The 19,588-nt window shown below is 35.7% G+C and overlaps 1 protein-coding gene across 6 annotated transcripts in view; it reads right to left on the reverse strand.

The window, feature by feature from the left end:
- Positions 1-19,588, reverse strand: part of Atp11c (ATPase phospholipid transporting 11C) — a 219,714-nt gene that overhangs the window by 113,336 nt on the left and 86,790 nt on the right. For all 6 annotated transcript variants that reach the window (XM_045140441.1, XM_045140444.1, XM_045140442.1 and 3 more), the window contains one exon: positions 1,579-1,698. In XM_045140441.1, the coding sequence (XP_044996376.1) occupies positions 1,579-1,698 (120 nt within the window). The remainder of the gene's footprint in view (positions 1-1,578; positions 1,699-19,588) is intronic.

Genomic DNA, 19,588 nt, shown 5'->3' on the forward strand with positions numbered 1-19,588 from the left:
CAGGGCATAATCTTGTGTTTCAGGTCTTAAACAACTACAAAAGTACAATGAACAATATGTCTGCAACATTTTACCTCAGACTTACCAGGCTGCATTTGGAAATAAGGAACATTAGCAAGGTCTGTTCCTTGCTATAAGGTGATAGCAATGAATCAACCATCTAGCATCTAGCACCTTGACTGGTCAGCTAGCAGCAAGTTAGTAAATTAATACTAGTAGAGTGAGGACTACTGTGTACTACGAATGTATCATTAGCAATTTCACAAGCAGTAGTGGTTAATTTGACCAAGGTAATACACCTTGTAAACAGTTCAGGCAAGAATTAAATGAAGGTGCTCAAAACTTCCATGACATTCTGCTGTTAGCATCACACTCTAATGAAGTAAGATCATGTATTCAAATGGTGACTTAGCTAGATCATAGGTCAAACAGTATACCCTTTTAGGATCCAGGAATTTAAGTCAAAAGCAAGATAGGGGAGGGAAGAGATACAAATGAATATTAGGCAATAAGAGCACTTTCAAAAAGAATGCAAATCATGTATAGCCTAACCCAGACTTCCAAGGGCAATTCTTGAAGATTTATACAATTAAATAATTATTACACACCCGTAAAACCTTGTAAGGGCCTAGGAAAATGCTGACAAATGTGCTACCACTTAGGAACACCCCTCCTCAATCTAATATTTACTACTTTTAGCACACATTAAGGCTTAAGGTAATATGCATAATCAACAGGCACCATGAACATTAATTGAAGGCATGTGAATGAACTTTAAGTTATCACAAGACAAAATTATGGGGTTTAAAAAAAGTAAACTTGGGGGGCGCTGGAGAGATGGCTTAGTGGTTAAGCACTTGCCTGTGAAGCCTAAGGACCCCGGTTCAAGGCTTGATTCCCCAGGACCCATGTTAGCCAGATGCACAAGGGGATGCATACATCTGGAGTTCGTTTGCAGTGGCTGGAGGCCCTGGCACGCCCATTCTCTCTCTCTCTCTGCCTCTTTCTCTCTCTGTCTGTTGCTCTCAAATAAATAAATGAACAAATGAACAAAAATTTTAAAAAAAATAATATTTTTAAAAAATTAAACTAGAGGGCTGTAGAGATGGCTTAGTGGTTAAGGTGCTTCCAGTAAAAATAAAGCATCCCAGCATACATAGAAGGCAAACGCACAAGGTGACATAGGCGTCTGGAGTTCATTTGTAGTGGCTAGAGGCACTGTTGTGCCTATTCTGTGTGTATGTCTCTTTCTCTCTCTTAAATAATAAAATAAATAAAATATTAAAAAGAGTATACATTTTACAAGTAAGCTAGACTCTTGCTGGATTTTTCTCTCTGGTCTCCCCTCTCAACTTGAACATTTGTTTTGCTCTTCTACTCTTATAACTACTCATTTTAAATAAATCTTTCATAATTTAATAAAGTAAAAGTAAACTGACTTTCAAGGAAATGATTACCATAGCTGGTACAAGATTTGTATGAGATATATAAGCATTTATGCATATATAAAACCTTAGAAGCATAAGTAAGAATATCTGACTCATTGTATGAATATTCAATTAGTTACAAAAAACTTACCTTAGATGAAACTATTCTATTATCACAAAATCTTTGTGCAATAAAAGCTTCTGTTCCTGAAATTGGATGATTGCCAACAAACACTGTGCGTGTACCAACTCGTTTCTCTTCTCCAGCACACTGACCAAGAAAAAGGACAAAAAGGTCAGCTTTTCATAACATTTCTTCACACTCTTACCAAGCTTGAAATTTTGTGTCTAACCATTCTTGTCTATAATCTGGGGAGACAGAGTAATAGTGCAAAGAGAAGACTTTTTAAGAAATCAAAAAGCTATGTATATCTTAGTTGCTGATTTAGTAAAGAGTTGCTTGAACTAACTGGTCTGAGGTCAACAGCACAATTCTAAAATAATTAAAGAATGCATCAGAAGGAGTGTAAAAAATACGTCCCAAATTATGGCTGGTTATTTTAAATTAAAGGTTTCTGGAGAGAAATAAATGCCCCAAGGAGATTTACACTGATACTCTGCTAGATATATCAAAGAAGACAGCAATTACCTTTGGTCTTTTCCTTTATTTAATCTTAACTAAATCTTTCTCTGCATGAAGAAGGACTTAACTACGAACTACACCTGAAAAGATTTGCCAGAATCTCTATCTCCTATGCAGTCACATTCAATGTTCAAAGAGAATCATTTTCTAAGCACTGGACCAATTCAATCACCAAAACTTGTTTGTTACTCCTCATATTATCACACTGTTCCTCTTCTGTTCCTTTATGAAAAAAAGAGATTAGTGGTGGAGCACAGAAAATCAACCATTAAACTCAGCACATGTAAGGTAGGCGAGCCAGGCCACATAGTCAGAATCTGTCTCAAGAAGAAGGGAGGACACTTTGTCCCAACTAGGTCGAGCAATTACAGATCTCTGATTAAAAAAATGTTATTTAGGGCTGGAGAGATGGCTTAGCGGTTAAGCGCTTGCCTGTGAAGCCTAAGGATCCCGGTTCGAGGCTCAGTTCCCCAGGACCCACGTTAGCCAGATGCACAAGGGGGCGCACACGTCTGGAGTTCGTTTGCAGAGGCTGGAAGCCCTGGTGCGCCTATTCTCTCTCTCTCCCTCTATCTGTCTTTCTCCCTGTGTCTGTCGCTCTCAAATAAATAAAAAAATGAACAAAAAAATATTTTTTTAAAAAATGTTATTTAAAGAAATGATGGTCTGGAGATATGGCTCAGTGGTTAAGTGTAGTGTATTCCTGTGCAAGTATGAGGACCTAAGGGGTGGGGGGGGTGAGACTTCCTGAGTTCAAATCTCCAGAACCCATGTAAATAGCTGGCTATGGACATATATGTCTGTAACTTCCAGTACTACCTTGGGACCTGAGACCTGGAGTTCACTAACACCAAGCTCTGGAATCAGTAAGAAACTATATCATAAGAAAAAACTAGGTGGGAAGTGATAAAGGAGGACACCAAAGTTTTGCTGCAGTAGCACATACACATGCATATACCACACACTCACACCTACACTACAATATGCCCACCCCCCGAAATGTTTATCTACTTTCCCTATGAATGAGTTTACTGACAACTCATTTCAGTAAATTTTGGGAGATTATTTTAGAGAAACAACACAGTATTTTTAGTATCAGCCATTATTGTCTCATCCAGTTTCAATGTCATTCAATATTCACCTTTATAGCAGTATTCTAAATTAGAAAAGATCAGAATGAGACTATTTTTTTATTGTTATTAAACTACGAAGGGGCTGGAGAGATGGCTTAGTAGTTAAGGTACTTTCCTGAAAGCCTAAGGACCCAGGTTCGACTCCCCAGGACCTAGGTAAGCAAGATGCACAAGATGGCACATGTGTCTAGAGGTCATATGCAATGGCTGGAGGCCCTGTCAAACCCATTCTCTCTCTCTATTTTTCTCTCTATCTCTCTCTCTCTTCCCCCCTCACTCTCAAATAAATAAAAATAAAACAGCAAAAAAACCTATTTAGTACAATCTTGTCAATTACGAAAGAGTAAAAATAAAACAGCAAAAAAACCTATTTAGTACAATCTTGTCAATTACGAAAGAGTACAAGGTACAATGCAAATTACTTCTCAATACAACATATTTTCTAATAACCATATAGGTCAGACATTCCTTTAATTGAATTAACTACTCTACAAAGAATGGATTCTTCCATGTTAATAGAGTTTTCATCTCTTAGAGCCTACTGTCCCAAAGTTCCACTTCATAAAATATAGTTCTAGTGATTTCTTATAAATTTTGTTTACACTAGACTCACTATATCTAAAAGTGCCAAGTTAAGGCTCAATTTTATCTCACACTTTAATTTTACTGAGGCTTTACTTTTAAAGCAGGGCAATATATTTTCGTATATAAACTTGAGATAGTTTCCTTGATAGCAATATATTATTATATTTGAGACTACCAAATACTTAAGTCAAAGGAAGTTGAAACAGAAACAAATATCTATTTGTATTATTCTCATCACTATTTTTAAAGATAATTCCTCAACTCAAATATTTTGAAATATACAATCACAAATATTTTTCTTCTTTTTAGTGATCTCATTAAGTGTTGAAGATGTAAATCTTCAAGATAATGTTTTAAAAAGTTACTAGAGCTTTAAGTTTTCCAAATGTCAACTATGGTTAGACATATTCCAGTCGACATTTGTATTGCATATAGATATTATTCAGAAAATTTACTTTTAAAAAGCAAAAGAATTCCCTATGTTTTGCTATTTAAATTTAAGCCTATAAAATTGGTGCAGAATCATCCAAGAAGTAACTGAAATATATTAAGAAAGAAATTCAAACTGTAAATAAAGGGCAACTCTTACAGGGTTGGTGGTTGAATTAGGTTGTTTAAAGGCTTGACTTTCATGTTGAAGGCCCTACGTTTGTACCTGAGCACCCACCAAATATTCAATAAATAAAGAATAAGTAACTTCTAGAAAGTTACTACAACATGGACTGTGGGATCCCCTGAGATTAACACAAGCTCAGTAAATATATATGCTAGGCAATAATTTACCTGTTTGCCTTCCTACACAGAGATGGGATTAGAACAACTGGTTGTCCAAGGCTGTTCATACACTAGGAGCTATGTGCAACAAATTTTCAAACACTTCTTGGCATTCAGTATATAATATCTATAACCAGAATGGGAGCTTTGATTTGGGAACTGATTATATAGATTTTGAATAGCATGCTTTAACTAAGGCATAAAAACTCAAATATGAAATATATTTCAAATTTCCATTTGAATGACAGACAATGAAGTTTTGAAGTATGAGCATATGATTCCTGTCACCTCTGAACATATTTTTAATTCATTAGGAGTCAATCCTGTACTAGACTGACTCCCATTCAAATGTCCTTAGGAACAGCAGTTTTTAAACCCGTAATATACTACTTTAAAGACACATCACTTACTACTTAAAAAAGTATACTTTGGCAGTGACTTTGGGATGACTCAGAAGGCACTATGGTGCTGATTAAAAGTGACAGAAGAGTGCTCAGGACTGAAATATCTCAATTACACCTTTCATGGCTCCAGGTCTATTGTGGAAGAGGTGGTGGAAAGAATGAAAGAGACAAAGGAAGGGTAGGACTCCTTTACAATGTGTTCCTCAAGACACAAAGTGGCCTGGACATCCATGACCTCAAAGTGCCTGACACTACCTACACAAGACCACCCTAATAGGAAGAAAAGATCATGACATCAAAATAAAAAAGAATAAAAATAAAAAAATAATAAATAAACTAAAAGAAAGTGGGGAGAGGGAAGGAATTTCCATGGGATATTGTTGACAATTATGGGAGTTGTCAATAAAAACATTAAAATTTAAAAAAAATCATCACAAAAAGTATACTTAAACTGTATGTATTAACAAAGAAACAAATTTCCTTCTCAAGATATCCACCTTCCTGAGCTAGCACTTGAAATACAGGACAGTGAGTTCTAGGTTAGTTTAGGCTACATAAAGACCCTATCTTAAGCAACTTTTAAAAAAAATCACCCTGCTATGATTTTTATTTATATTTCCATAGAATAAACTAAATATTATTTTTTTAAAAAAACAAGTAATAATTACCAAAATAACCCCTCAACAAAAATCAGATTAAAATGCTATACTTGTTCAATCATTACCATGTTTAATCCATGTCTTTGCTGGTAGTCACAAAAAAAAGAAAGGGCTGGAGGGATGTTAGCAGTTAAGGCATTTGTCTGCAAAGCCAAAGGACTCAGGTTTGATTCCCCAGGACCCACATTACCCAGATGCACAAGGGGCACAAACATCTGGAGTTCTTTTGCAGTGGCTGGAGCCCTGGTGCACCCATTCTCCCTCCCTCCCTCCCTCCTTCTCTGTCCCTCCCTCCCTCTCTCTCTCTCTCTCTCTCTCTCTCTCTCTCTCTCTCTCTCTCCGTCTTTCTCTCTGTCAAATAAATAAATAGAAATTTTAAAAAAATTAAAAAAGGAAGCTGTTAGAAAGATAATGCTTTTTGGCTGCCTCACTTGACTAAATAGGAAATAAGGAAAACCAGGGACCTCTCAACACAAAATTTCACTTAGAAAAGTAGCCGCGGGACCTGAAACACCCTTTTCATCCTCTTCCGGTGCTGGTACATGTCAATGTATCACTTTGTCACAGATCCTTAATCCTCGCTCCACATTCACTTTAAACTCATAGGGATATATGGGTCTTTTGCTTAATATTTAATTTTTCCTGAGTGCTCTTCAGGTGACAAATAAATCCAACTTGCAACCAGGTCTGAGAATTACTGCTTTATACTCACTTAAAATTTAGTGATTATTGTTAACTAACATCCTACAAAATTCTAGTAGAGCAGTCACTACCATTTTTCATTAGCTAATTTACACAATTTTCTCTTCAATGGATAAAAACACAAACCACTATGCAACAGTGGTTTCCATTCTATAACCTGAATTCAAACTCTTCAATGGAATTCATTCCACCTTTGAGACTTCATTTTGCATTTGGCTAATTACTGATTACTGATCAGCAATAATGAAAAGTAGAAACCCGGATATAATGAAGTCTTACCTGGTTTATCAGGAAATAATCATAAAGGACATTATCTTCTATAATTAAAGCACTATTTTTACTGGTCATCAACTACCTTTGGTGAATTTCTATAGCAAATAAAAGTAAGCAAAAAAAACTTGCTTATTAAAACCTGAAGCTTGGCAATAAAACTGTTTAGACCCTAGCCCTAAGCTATTTTCTTCATTTAAAACAGCATTACCAGTCTCAAAATGTAAAAATCAACTCAAAATTGAAAGAATATTATATCAAATGTTCAGACTGTAGCTGGGTATGACGTCTTATGCCAGTAATTCTAACACATGGGCGGCAGAGGCAGATAGATCTCTTGTGAGTTTGAGGCAGCCTTGTCTACCTAGCAAGCTCCAGGCTAGCCATAGCCAAGACTCTCTCTGAATAAAAAAAAAAAAAAAAAAAAGATGCCGACTTAAAAGCCACCAAATTATGACTTCACTTTTCAAAGCAGATATTAAAAAGATAGAGAATATTATAAACAAAATGCAAAACAAGCCACCAAGTTCACACTACCATTCTAGGATTTGGGGGGGCAGCAGAGGGAGAACATTACAAATGCCAGGGAAAGGTTTTATTGTATTAAGGGCCATGGTTACAATCACTACAATGTATTTAGTGGTGAATTTGCAGGAGGTTCTACGTCAACTCCATTATAACAAGCCAAGGGGAATAATCCCGATGTGAAATTTACAGTCATAACTCAAAAATGAACCTTAAAGTCGTAATTTTACAGTTTGTTTTTACCACAACTTCCTAAGTGATTAACCTCTCATTTTTCAGAGGAAATAAAGCAAAATCTGAGACAGGATATTTTTTTTTTTTTTTTGCTTTGCCACAACAAAATTTTAATTATGATCATAATTACAACAATTATTAAATGCTTTGCCACAAGAAAAGTGTATATTCCCTACACAGAATCAGGCATTACCCAATGGTAACATGCTTAACTGAACAAAAAAAATGTTATAGATATTAACAGCTATTAAGCTCCATACAAGCATCAATACATCAGCAAGCACAAAACTTAGGAAAAAGCAATGGCTATGAGAACTTAGATAAGGACAATTCTACTTGGAAATCCACAGAGTTGGAACTCCATGAATTTAATTTTACCAGGACAATCACTTCCACGTGTTCCCATTCTACCTACACAATGTCCTCACCTTAGGCACCTCAGGAATACAGAAATGTGCATGAAATTCAGCATTATTGGATAGTAAATAGTCTGTGGATCAAATTACTGTAATTTGTGATTCACAATTCTTACAATATTTTACTTAGTGATTCAGAGGCTTTTCCACTTACAGAGTAATCCAAGGCTCTCAAAGTTCCTAATGGAACTCACCAAGTCTTGTCATTTCTTTCCTTCCTCTCTTCCTTTCTCTTTCTCTCTCTCTCTCTCTCTCTCTCTCTCTCTCTCTCTCTCTCTCTCTCCATATATATATATATTTGGTTTTCTGAGGTAGTATCTCACTCTAGTCCAGGCTGACCTGGAATTCACTATATAATCTCAGGCTGGCCTCGACTCAAGGCGATTCTCCTATCTCCCCAAGTGCTGAGATTTAAGGCATGCATCACCATGCCATGCCCTGCAATGTTCCTAATTCAGAGCCTGACACAATACCCACAAACTTAGCTAGAGATGAACTGAGCAGACACATCTTTGTAAAGACTCAACATTACCATTTACTCTTGCTGCCCCTGTTTATACACTTTCTTTCATTCAAAAACACACAGCAAGACCCTCATAATAGGAGAAAAAGTTGATGACATCAAAATAAAAGAGAGACTAACAGAGAGGAGGGGATATGATGGAGAGCGGAGTTGTGAAAGGGAAAGTGGGGAAGGGAGGGAAATATCATGGTTTATTGTCTGTAAGTACAGAGGTTGTTAATATTTTTTAAAAGCACTTGAAACTTTAAAACTAAATAGGGAAGTAGTAACTTATATAAATCAGAGTGACGGAGGATAGCAATAAGCTAAGCATTCATAACTGCCCAAAGAAAGCAGACTAAATATATGCATGCAATGAAAACAATAAGAAAAAGAAAGGTCCTGGGACGCCAAAGCAAATCATGCTAACAAGAAAACGAAATAAAATGCAGGCTACAAACCTCAGAAACTGGAGGGGAAGAAGAAACCATCTGCATACTGCCATACAAGTTTGAAACGCAATGGCAGCTAAATTGCAGAGATAAGGCTGCAAATAATCAAGCAACTTGTACCAACCCCTGTGATCCTTGCAGAGTTTCCTGGGACTTGGGAAGAGAGCCAACTGTGGTTTGAGGAGGTTGTGTACTTCCACAGGAGGTGGCAACAGAAGCATTAGAAGATTTAAGGGTTGGAAGCAGTTCTCTAGTAGTCAGGCCTCCACTATTGTGCCACTTCATATCTTTTTTGTTACTCTTATTCAAAGGACTGAATTTTCCATGGTAACTTGAACTATAAGCAAGAGTTCTTTAAAATATCAGTATCTTGCATAGTATAGTACTCTCTCATCTTTGCATGGTGATTTTTTCTTAACTCTACCTACAATAAATAAACTATGGTAAAGATTGAAGCTAAATGTTCACTTTTCTTGGCTATCAAATTTGAACTTTGAGTTGTACATAGTTAAGAGGAAGAGATATAATCTAGGTATGATATGTTACCCTAAGTTTCCCCTCACCCCAAATATGCTGTAATATTTAAACATTGCAACTTCAAAAATATGTGCAAGGAAATATGTAATGCATATAAGTAGATAGTTTTTGTTCAAAGTCCCTCAGAGCTGAAGAGTCTTGTTACCACATAGAAGCCTTACAGGTAAGGCACTTTCATATGTGTGCAGTAAACAACAATATCTAACAATGTCAATCAAGACAGCCACTAGGTTTCGGGGGGTTCCTTTAACAAATATGATATAGAGGAGATAAATTGTCATCTAATATAACTTTACCAATGAGCAAAGAATTATTACAGTGTAAGAAGTGATAAGGAGTTCTTGCTAGAACAGAACAAATATTGTAAGAGATGTCTGATGTCCTGAACATGGTTTCATTTCCTATTTCAGTGATGGTCTCACTATTATAAAAGTGATATAAAATTTTCTAGAAAGGACTACCAGTTCAAATGTATGCTGAGTCTTTCCAGTAAACCCAATGAATGCATTTTCTAGGAAAATTGTTAAAAATAATACAGAAAGAAAACTACCTAGAAAAAAAATTTCAACTTGTAAATATAGTTAATTAAAGTAGCATATACAAACTAACATCAGTTTAATTTTTAATATCCTTAACAAAAAAATGTAGGCATAAAGTTTTTGGCTCAGTGGCAGTACTTGCCTAAAATGTGCAAGGTGGAGCTGGGTTCAATAAAGAGAGAGAAACAGAAAAAGGGGGGAGTGAAAGACGGTGTGTAAGGGAAGGAAAAAGGGAAGAGAAAAAAGTTTTCATTCTGAAGCATGGCTTAACTACCTAACCAAAGAAAGTAAGGGCTGTGGGCTCGGGGTTCTGACTCACAGTTGTTCAATGAAACACTTCTAGCCTTCAATTCATTCATAAGCCAACTTCTTTGCTCAATTTATTACATCTTAACTAAAAGGCTGTTCTTGAAAAAAAAATACATTGTCGGCATAATGAATGATATGAGGACATCATTTGGAGGGGACCAATGGAAAGAAAATATGACCTAAGGAAAAGTTATGAATGCCTATATTTTCTTCAAAATGAAACCTGGGGAAAAAGTGTAGTTATCACAGAGCTTCAATTTCTTTATCTTTAAAACAAGGTCACATAACCTCAAAGTGCTTACCGCAGGATTAATAAAATATCCTAAAATCACTTTTTAAAAGATTTTCAACTATTTGTCTGAACAAAGGATGAGGTTTTTGCATAGGTTAAATTGGCTAAAGGAATTTAAAAAAAAACTCCAACAACTGGGCTAATAGAGATATAACTTAGACAATGTACTCTATGTACATGGTGTTACACACCATGACTGTGTTACACTCACGGAGTCCCTGGAGGATGTTGTGATAACGTACTTCATTTGTCTTTTAGAACTGTCGATTTAATGCCTTGGCAGTAAAACTAGGAATTATTTTTTTCCTTTGTGGCAGGATTCATGGGTACTTGGGAATTGTATCAGAATTACTGATATTGTCTGTATAATTCCCTTTCACCTCCCAAGGCTTTGTATTTTAAGCTGCTGTGCACAACTGAGACTGGGTATTGTCAAAAATTTAGCAATAATCTGACTCTAATTATTCCTAAAACATGCTTAGAAAAGATTACAGAAATTAGCGAGAGTTTCAAAAGTTATAATGGATAAATTTTAATATATTGAAGCATTAGAAATAGCCCATCAAATAATTAGAATGTAATGCCTTGTAAATAAAAAAAGAAGCTTGCCTGTACTGTTAAATCTTTATTTCTTTGAGGATTGCCAATCATCCTGCCGCAATAAAGATAAGATGGCCAGAAAATATCAGAATGCAGTGAATGCTCAATTTTTCTCCAAACTTCATTAAATGGAACAAGTTAACAATGAAGTTCCTTAGAAGAGGGGGAAATATGATACTATAATACCTGGCTTCACAAAAAAATACTCACATAATAAACTACTGAAAATCAGATTAGAAGAAACCCCTTTAACTTTCTGTAAATAAGCTTTTGCTAAAATTATTTGAGACCACAGAACTTGCTGTCCAAAAAAGGTCATGTGGCATGACATACAGTATAGCATAATCTGGGTTTTACCTCATGTATCTCTGTACATCTAGGGTATACCTATGCTCCAGTCTTTCAGTATGGGAAAATGCAGCATTCACCATTGGCTATACTGGCAAAGCATTCAAAGGTATAAGATGAAATGAATGGTGTAACTGTGACAATTTCTAACCCTATATGCCAAGAATAAAAAAGGAAAACAAATACTTGGCTAAGATCACAAGAGGGTGTTTTCACTTCTCAAATTTAATTATTACATGCAAGATTCTAGAAGCTCTTGGTCCTTATCACCTTCTACTACCAACTGGTCTGTTTGTGTCCTGGAGAAGTTGTGCCAGTTGGTTTCTTTACTTGTAAAATGGATAGGGCTTGACTTAGATGGTCAGATCTAAAGCAATACAGAAGAATTGGAGCCAGATCTCTCTTTAAAACTTGAAGTGTAAATTCAAATATTACACCATTTGCCACCTACATCAGCCAAGGTACTTACTATAAAACAAAGGACAAGTAAGAGAGTAATTATTTGAATTTAATGTATAATTTACATTGGGCTGGGAGATGACTCAGCAAGTAAAGGCACTTACTTACAAAGTCTGTGGGTCTGGGTTTGATTTACCAGTACTAACATCAAGCCAGATGCACAAAATAGTGCATGTGTCTTGGAGTTTATGTGCAGTGGAAGAAGGTCCTAGCATACTGATATTCAGTAACTCATTTATGCACTCACTATCATGCATATAAATATTTTACAAGAATAATTTAAGGAAATACATATACAAATATAATCTATTCGAAGGAAATTTAGTTATAGGCTATCATGCGAAAGGAAAGAGAAATACATGAAAAATTTGAAAAATCATAAAGATCAGAAAAGGTCCATATACTAATGTCACGTGCTAATAATGTCTTTTTATTTATTTTTATTATTTATTTACTTGCTTTTATTTTTTGGTTGTCAGAGGTAGGGTCTTGCTCTAGCCCAGACTGACCTGGAATTCACTTGGTAATCTCAGGGTGGCCTGGTGATCCTCCTTACCTCTATCTCCCAAGTGCTGGGATTAAAGGTGTACACCACCATGCTTGGCAATAATGTTTCTTTTTAAAATATTTAATTACAAGGTGACTAGATTAAGCTCCTCAGGATGCTCATTTTGGCACCTAAAAGGCTTTATGGATGTCTATTTAAATTAGCACAGTCAAAATGTATTTAATGCTAAACTTTACACATGAAAAACTATTTGTCTTGTCAAATGTGCCCTGTTATTCTATAGAAATGGTTTAGCCCTGTAATAAACAGCAAAGTCTATACCCTTACACCCAAGTGTACTGCAAGTTAAAACATGTTAAGATTAACTGTAATAAGACTATTTTAAAAATGTACCACATATAATTTTATATACACATGTGGACTTTGTTATAAAATTTTAAGAAAAATTCAGAAATAAAAGTATTTGAAAGATTTCTTTTTGCTATAATGAATACAGTCAAAATGTGTGACATCTCAAAAATAAACACTATTCATCTTAAATGCCAGATAGTCCCCAAGTAAATTTTCTATAAAGCAAATATTTTACAAACTTGGAACATAGTAGTTTGAGGTTCTATTCAAGTTTATGATTGAAAACAGCAGTGACTTACTTCTAAAACACATATGGAGGTATTTAGAACAATTACAAGAATGTAAAGCCAATATTGAAAATACCTGAAAAGCTTTGAACATAAAAAATGCTTTCAGCTAAATCATGACACAGCACAGTAGGTTTCTTGATTAAGTGATTATTGCTTAGTGGAATGCAAGCAGATTAATTATGACCAATCCTCAACAATTTCCAAAAGAATTCAGTTCTTCTGATTACAGTGCATTTCACTATACTTACAATTATTTTATAAAAGGCAAGCATGTGTGTCTAATTTTCCCTACTTTTATAAATTCAAATATAACACAAAAGTTTCAAAACACGAACAGAAAGTAACTTCAACATTAATTAAAGGTTATAAAACGGCAAAACCCAATGGATTCAGACAGTCCTCAAACACTGGAAATTAAAGTGACAATGCATTTTTTCAAAAATCAATAATGGTGTTCCATTAGTGGTGGATAGGCATACAGATGATTTCAGTTGCATAGTATCTCAAAGTAACCATAAAAACACTACTTTTACTGGAGAAGTTTAAGATGTCTCGCTGATGTTCTGGCTTGGCTTCCACTCATTTACTATAGTTTCTGCCTTACACCAAAGACAAATAGTTACAAATAACCTGTTCCTATATGTTAGACATATAGCTAAAGTACAAAATGGTGGAAGATATCACATCTCCCCAGGCCCCTAAGTCATTGCAGAGTAAGCAGTGAAACAACTACTGTTCTCAAGGCAAGAGTGAAAACCAGTTCCAGGGAGATGGCGACAGACATTGTGATCATTCCAACTTTATCAAAAAAAAGAGATACAGAGGCTACAGAGAACTCAAAAATAAAACAAATCTCTAACTTGCCCACCAAGGCTCAGGGAACACTGTGGAAGAAGGGGCAGAAAGATTATAAGAACCTCAAGGTGGGTGCGATTAGCATGAGGTAACTCCCACCCACAGACAATGACTGAGGCCTTTAGGACCCCACAGTGAATATGAATACCACCACCAATGAGGCCTCACTAGAATGAGGCAAGGTATAAGAGTACAACCTTTATACAAAACATCAAGAAATTTTTTTTTTAATTGGTGGGCAATAAAAGAGAAATAGAAGCCAGGTATGTTGGTGCACACCTGTAATTCTAGCATTCAGAAGGCTGAGGCAGGAATATCAGACTGTACATTCAAAGTAGTTAGGACTAAATACAAAAATATCAAACCAAAAGAAAATTGCCTATCATGAGACTGTTCTGGTATAACACTGCATGGGGCTTCTTCATGTTTCTCATTTTAAATATCAAGACATCTCCAGATAGAAGAGTTTTCACAATGCTTTAAGCAACACATATATTCAGAATTGAGAATTTTCTTTTTTGGATTTGCAATTTGTTCTTCGGATCTCTTCAATATGTAAAAAAAATAGTTGATACAAGGAAAAGAGTAGATGTTTTCTTTTAAGAGTTAAAAGCCAGGCTGCGGAGATGTCTTAGTGGTTAAGCGCTCGCCTGTGAAGCCTATGGACCCCGGTTCGAGGCTTGATTCTCCAGGACCCACGTTAGCCAGATGCACAAGGGGGCGCACGCGTCTGGAGTTCGTTTGCAGAGGCTGGAAGCCCTGGTGTGCCCATTCTCTCTCTCCCTCTATCTGTCTTTCTCTCTGTGTCTGTTGCTCTCAAATAAATAAAAAACGAGCAAAAAAATACTAAAAAAAAAAAAAAAAGAGAAAAAAAAGAGTTAAAAGCCTTTGGTAGAAAACTATGAACTTACAGAATACTGCTTGGACATGGATTTTTATGTATGGATGTTAATGCAATTGAGTCCAGTGTCCTTTTGAGCTTTGCCATAATTTTCCATACTGGTAACAATGCTAGAGGATAAAAAAATGAAATATTCATAGCCCTAAAGAGGAAGGACTCATTCATTCTTGTTTCTCAGAGATAGTCTCTTTCCATCTAAGCCAGGTTGGTCTCAAACTCATTATACTCATGCCTCTGGCTCCCAAGTGCTGAGATTATAGATGGGTCCTATCACACAGAGCTCATTAATGTGTTTTAAAGGTTAGATTCTTTTAGGATATATAGAATAAAAAAATACAGAGAGAATTCCAAGTGTTGCTGAGGATATGAAGAATTTTGAAAGCTTGGATATTGACAGCAGGAACACAAAGTGGTCCAATTGTTGTAAATACAGTTTGAAAGTTAATAAAATAAAAAAGAAACTAACCATATGACCCAACAATTCCATTCTAAAATACAGACCCAAAAGAACTGAAAACAAATGTTGAGACAATTATCAATCTGGGCTGGAGACATGGCACTTATCTGTAAAACCTAAGGACCTAGGTTCAATTCCCCAGTACCCACATAGGCCAGATGTGTTAGGCAACACATTCATCTGCAGTTCATTTGCTGTGGTTAGAGGCCCTGACATGCCCATTCTCTCTCTCTCTCTCTCTCTCTCTCCCCTTCTTCCTCTTTCTCTCAAATGAATAAATAAAATATTTTTAAAAACTTCATCAACATTTATAGTAGCACAATTTATAATGGTCAAAATGTGGAAAAATCCAAATATTTATCAGTTGATTAACAGATAAGATATGCTGTAGCCAAAAATGGGTTATTATTCAGTCATAAAATAGAAATGAAGCACAGATATGCTACAATATACATAAACTTCAAAAACAGGCTAACTGAAGGAAGCCAGAAACAAAAGACCATATATTATATGGTACCATTCTATGAAGTATTCATAATAGGAAAATTTATTTTTTAAAAAAGGAAGTAGGTTGATGGTTACCAGGAGCTGCAGAGAGAAGAAAATGAATAAAATCTGCTTAATTAGTATGGAATTTTCTTTTTTGGTGATGAACAAAACATGAACTAGAAAGAGTTGGTGGCTACAAATGTGAATGTCATTAGAATACAGAAATCAAAGTCAGATTCAGTTTTTGTTATGTGTACTTTTACAAAATTATTACTTCTGAGATCAGGTGTGTGGAGAATTGCATATTAAGCAAGCAATTCTACAGCAGTCATCAAAAGAGTATGTCCAGTTCAATTCAGACACTATCTTGAGATAGCATCATGTCTTACAAGTTGAGAGCCCAGTCTCCAAGAAACACTTAGATGGCAGTTATAAGCTCTTGGTTCTTTTACCTGTGCTTTGGACTGACCAGCTATAAAGTAGAGTTCCCACAATCCTCTTTGGATTTAATTTGCCTGAATAGCTCAAAAACCTCAGGAAAATACATCTACTGGTTAGTTTATTATAAAAAACATTGAAAATTATATAAATGATGAAATACAGTTTGAGTGTGAGAGAAGTAATAAATAGCATTTGTGTTCTTTCAAAGCACATCATCTCAAGAACCTACATGGACTCAGCTATACAGAAACTCTTCAAATCCTGTCCTGTTTGTTTTTCATGGAAACTTTACAGCATAAAATGAGTGAAACAAAATAATTGTGTAGAAAAGTTGAACTGACTGGAGAAGAAGGGTAAAATCTGATGCTAGTAGATTGAGTGTAGAAACCAAGCAAGGCCTAAAAGTTTAGATTCTTCCCTTCTCTGTTCAGTATAAATTCTTCTAGGGTATGCACAGGATTCCTTCTAAAGCTGGGATATTACCACATATTGTCAAACAAGTTAGGCTAAAGAATTTCTTCAGTCCCACCTACAAGACAAAAAGGTGAGGGAAGAAGAGTTGATATGACATGTTTTGGTGAGAAAAAAAAAGCAAGAACCAAGGACAAAAAAATCATCATAATATCACAGTTTCACAGTTCTAAATACTAATAAGGAATTTCAGTTTTAAATGTTTAATTTTTTTTATGAATTCTACCTCAATTCTTACAAATGTATCCCTCTTGGCTAGTAGCAGGTCAAAAGGTAAAATCAAATATTTTTGAAGTAACAGGAGCTGAATTCAGGACCTATTGTGTACGAAGAACTTCCATTACTATAGTGCTAATATATAACCACCCCCAAGGTAAATTTGCTAATGTCCTTAATGCATCCATGAACCAATATTGAGCCCATACTGTGTACAAGGCACTGGAAACAGTATAATAATTTTACACAGCCCTGATCTTCAAGGAACTTAGTGTCATAGGGGAGACGAGACACTAATCAAATACAGAAATCAGATAAATTTCAACAGACAAAACACATACATAAAACAAACCCGATCTTATCAGTTCTCCAATTACTGCTTTAATTATAGTTTCAAATTGATTTTATTTTTATATATTTATATTTGAAAAAGATGGAAAGGGAAAGAGAGAGAGAGAGAGAGAGAGAGAGAGAGAGAGAATGAGAATGAGCATGAGCATGCCAGGGCCTCTAGATGCTGCTGTAAATGTACTCCACATGTATGTGCCACTTTGTACCTCTGGCTTACATGAATAGTAGGGAATTGAACCTGGATTCTTAGGCTTCTGAGGCAAGTACCTTAACTTATAAGCCATCTCTCCAACCCTCACAATGATTTTAAAGCTCTTACACTGTCTTGCAGTCTTTCACAGTCTACCAAGTCTCCTCTTGCCCTAAAAGTACTTTTCTTTTATTTTGCTACTATAGCCTATTGACCTTCTTTCCATTCCAAGTGAACCTCAGACCTCTTCCTGCCCCAGAGATTCTACTCCACTACTTCTCTCAAGATAGAAGACTCTTCCATCACTTCTTTACCTACTTGTTCAATAAAAGTTGTCTAATAAAAAAACACAATGAGTACAGCAAATTATGAAGAAAGACTCAATTCTGTTTCTCAAAAAGCCTTAAGTCCCAATCTCAATTAAAGTTTCCTCAAGCATACCTGTCAACGTTAACCAAAAGAAATAATGTGTGAATTCCTTGACTTTGCAGAAAGTACTTTACAAAACATCTTCTGATTAATTTCAGATAAACAAGGCAGTGTTTAAGAGAAGAATGCTGTAGAGTCTACTATGACCTTTTAGCTCATTAAATATAATTTAATATGATGGGTTATTGTGATGCTTATATGAGATGATTTTATTCTGATAAATGTTCAGATTCATTATTTCTAGCTGATTAAGAATGGTAACTATGGGGCTGGAGAGATGGCTTAGTGGTTAAACGCTTGCCTGTGAAGCCTAAGGACCCTGGTTCGAGGCTCGATTCCCCAGGACCCACGTTAGCCAGATGCACAAGGGGGTGCACGCGTCTGAAGTTCATTTGCAGTAGCTGGTGGCCCTGGCGTGCCCATTCTCTCTCTTGCTCTCTGCCTCCCTGCCTCTCTCTCTCTATCACTCTCAAATAAATAAATGAAACAAGAAAAAAAGAATTGTAACTATGGTTATTTCTACTTAGAGAAAGTAAGGCATTAAATCATAAATAATCTTCAATGTAATATTGTTTCTATGAAGAAAATAAAATTAGATTTCTATTATTTTGACTTATGGGAAATTTTCCACAAATGCACACTGCCATAAAGTGCAAAGCCAAGTTGTAAAACATTTTTAGAAATCATCTCCCAGAGACAGTGTACCATGTAACAGAAGGCTGAGACCAAGGCACACATGACTTAAACTCAACCAGCCATGTGGTATTCTCTTTTGAAGTCTATCTCATTTCATAATGAATCATAAATTATGGTACAGAAATATAACACAGCACTATTTCTACTGCTTTTTTGGAATCTAAAACTAAATGATTTTGTATTTACAAATAATTTTTATTTAGGCTGGAGAAATGGCTTCGTAGTTAAGGTGCTTGCCTGCACAGCCTAAAGACCCAGGTCAATTCCCCAGTACCCATGAAAGCCAGATGCATTCATCTGGAGTTTATTTGCAGTGGCAGGAGTTCCTTGCATGCCCATATTCATATCCTCTCTCTCTCTCTCCCCTCTCTCTAAAATAAATAAATAAAATTATTTAATTATTCATTTAAATATTATAATTTATTATGCAATTATTATAAAATTATTTTGTTTATTTGAGAGGGGGGCAAGAGGGAATGGGTATGCTGGGGCCTCTTGCATCTGCAAATGAACTCCAGACACACGTGCCTACCACTTTGTGTATCTGGCTTTACATGGGTACTGGAGACTGGAACCCAGGTTGCCAAGATTTTCAAGCAAGCACCTTTAACCACTGAGCAATCACCTCAGCCCCTAAATTATAAATTTGAAAGTAATATCTAATCCTAAAACTTGGGGGTAAAGATAGAAAGATAACGACTTTGAGGTTAACCTGGGCTACATTAATGAATTCCTGGCCAGTCTGGGCTACACAGTGAGAACTCGAATAAAAAAAAATAAGCCGGGCGTGGTGGCGCACGCCTTTAATCCCAGCACTCAGGAGGCAGAGGTAGGAGGATCGCCGAGAGTTCAAGGCCACCCTGAGACTACATAGTGAATTACAGGTCAGCCTGAGCCAGAGTGAGACCCTACCTTGGAAAAAAAAAAAAGGAAAAAAATTAAAATAAAATCTGAATAACATACATGATGTATTTATACGCATACTTGACATAATCAACAATAGACAAAGTCTATTAATAAAACAGTAAACAAAAATGAATGAATTCGTAAGCAACAATATGCAATTACAACTATAACTTGGACTACAGTTTCTAAGTTACACAATTAATTGAAAATGTATATACCCCACTACA

The sequence above is a fragment of the Jaculus jaculus genome, chromosome X, assembly GCF_020740685.1.
Source record: "Jaculus jaculus isolate mJacJac1 chromosome X, mJacJac1.mat.Y.cur, whole genome shotgun sequence".
In the NCBI taxonomy this organism is placed as follows: Eukaryota; Metazoa; Chordata; class Mammalia; order Rodentia; family Dipodidae; genus Jaculus; species Jaculus jaculus.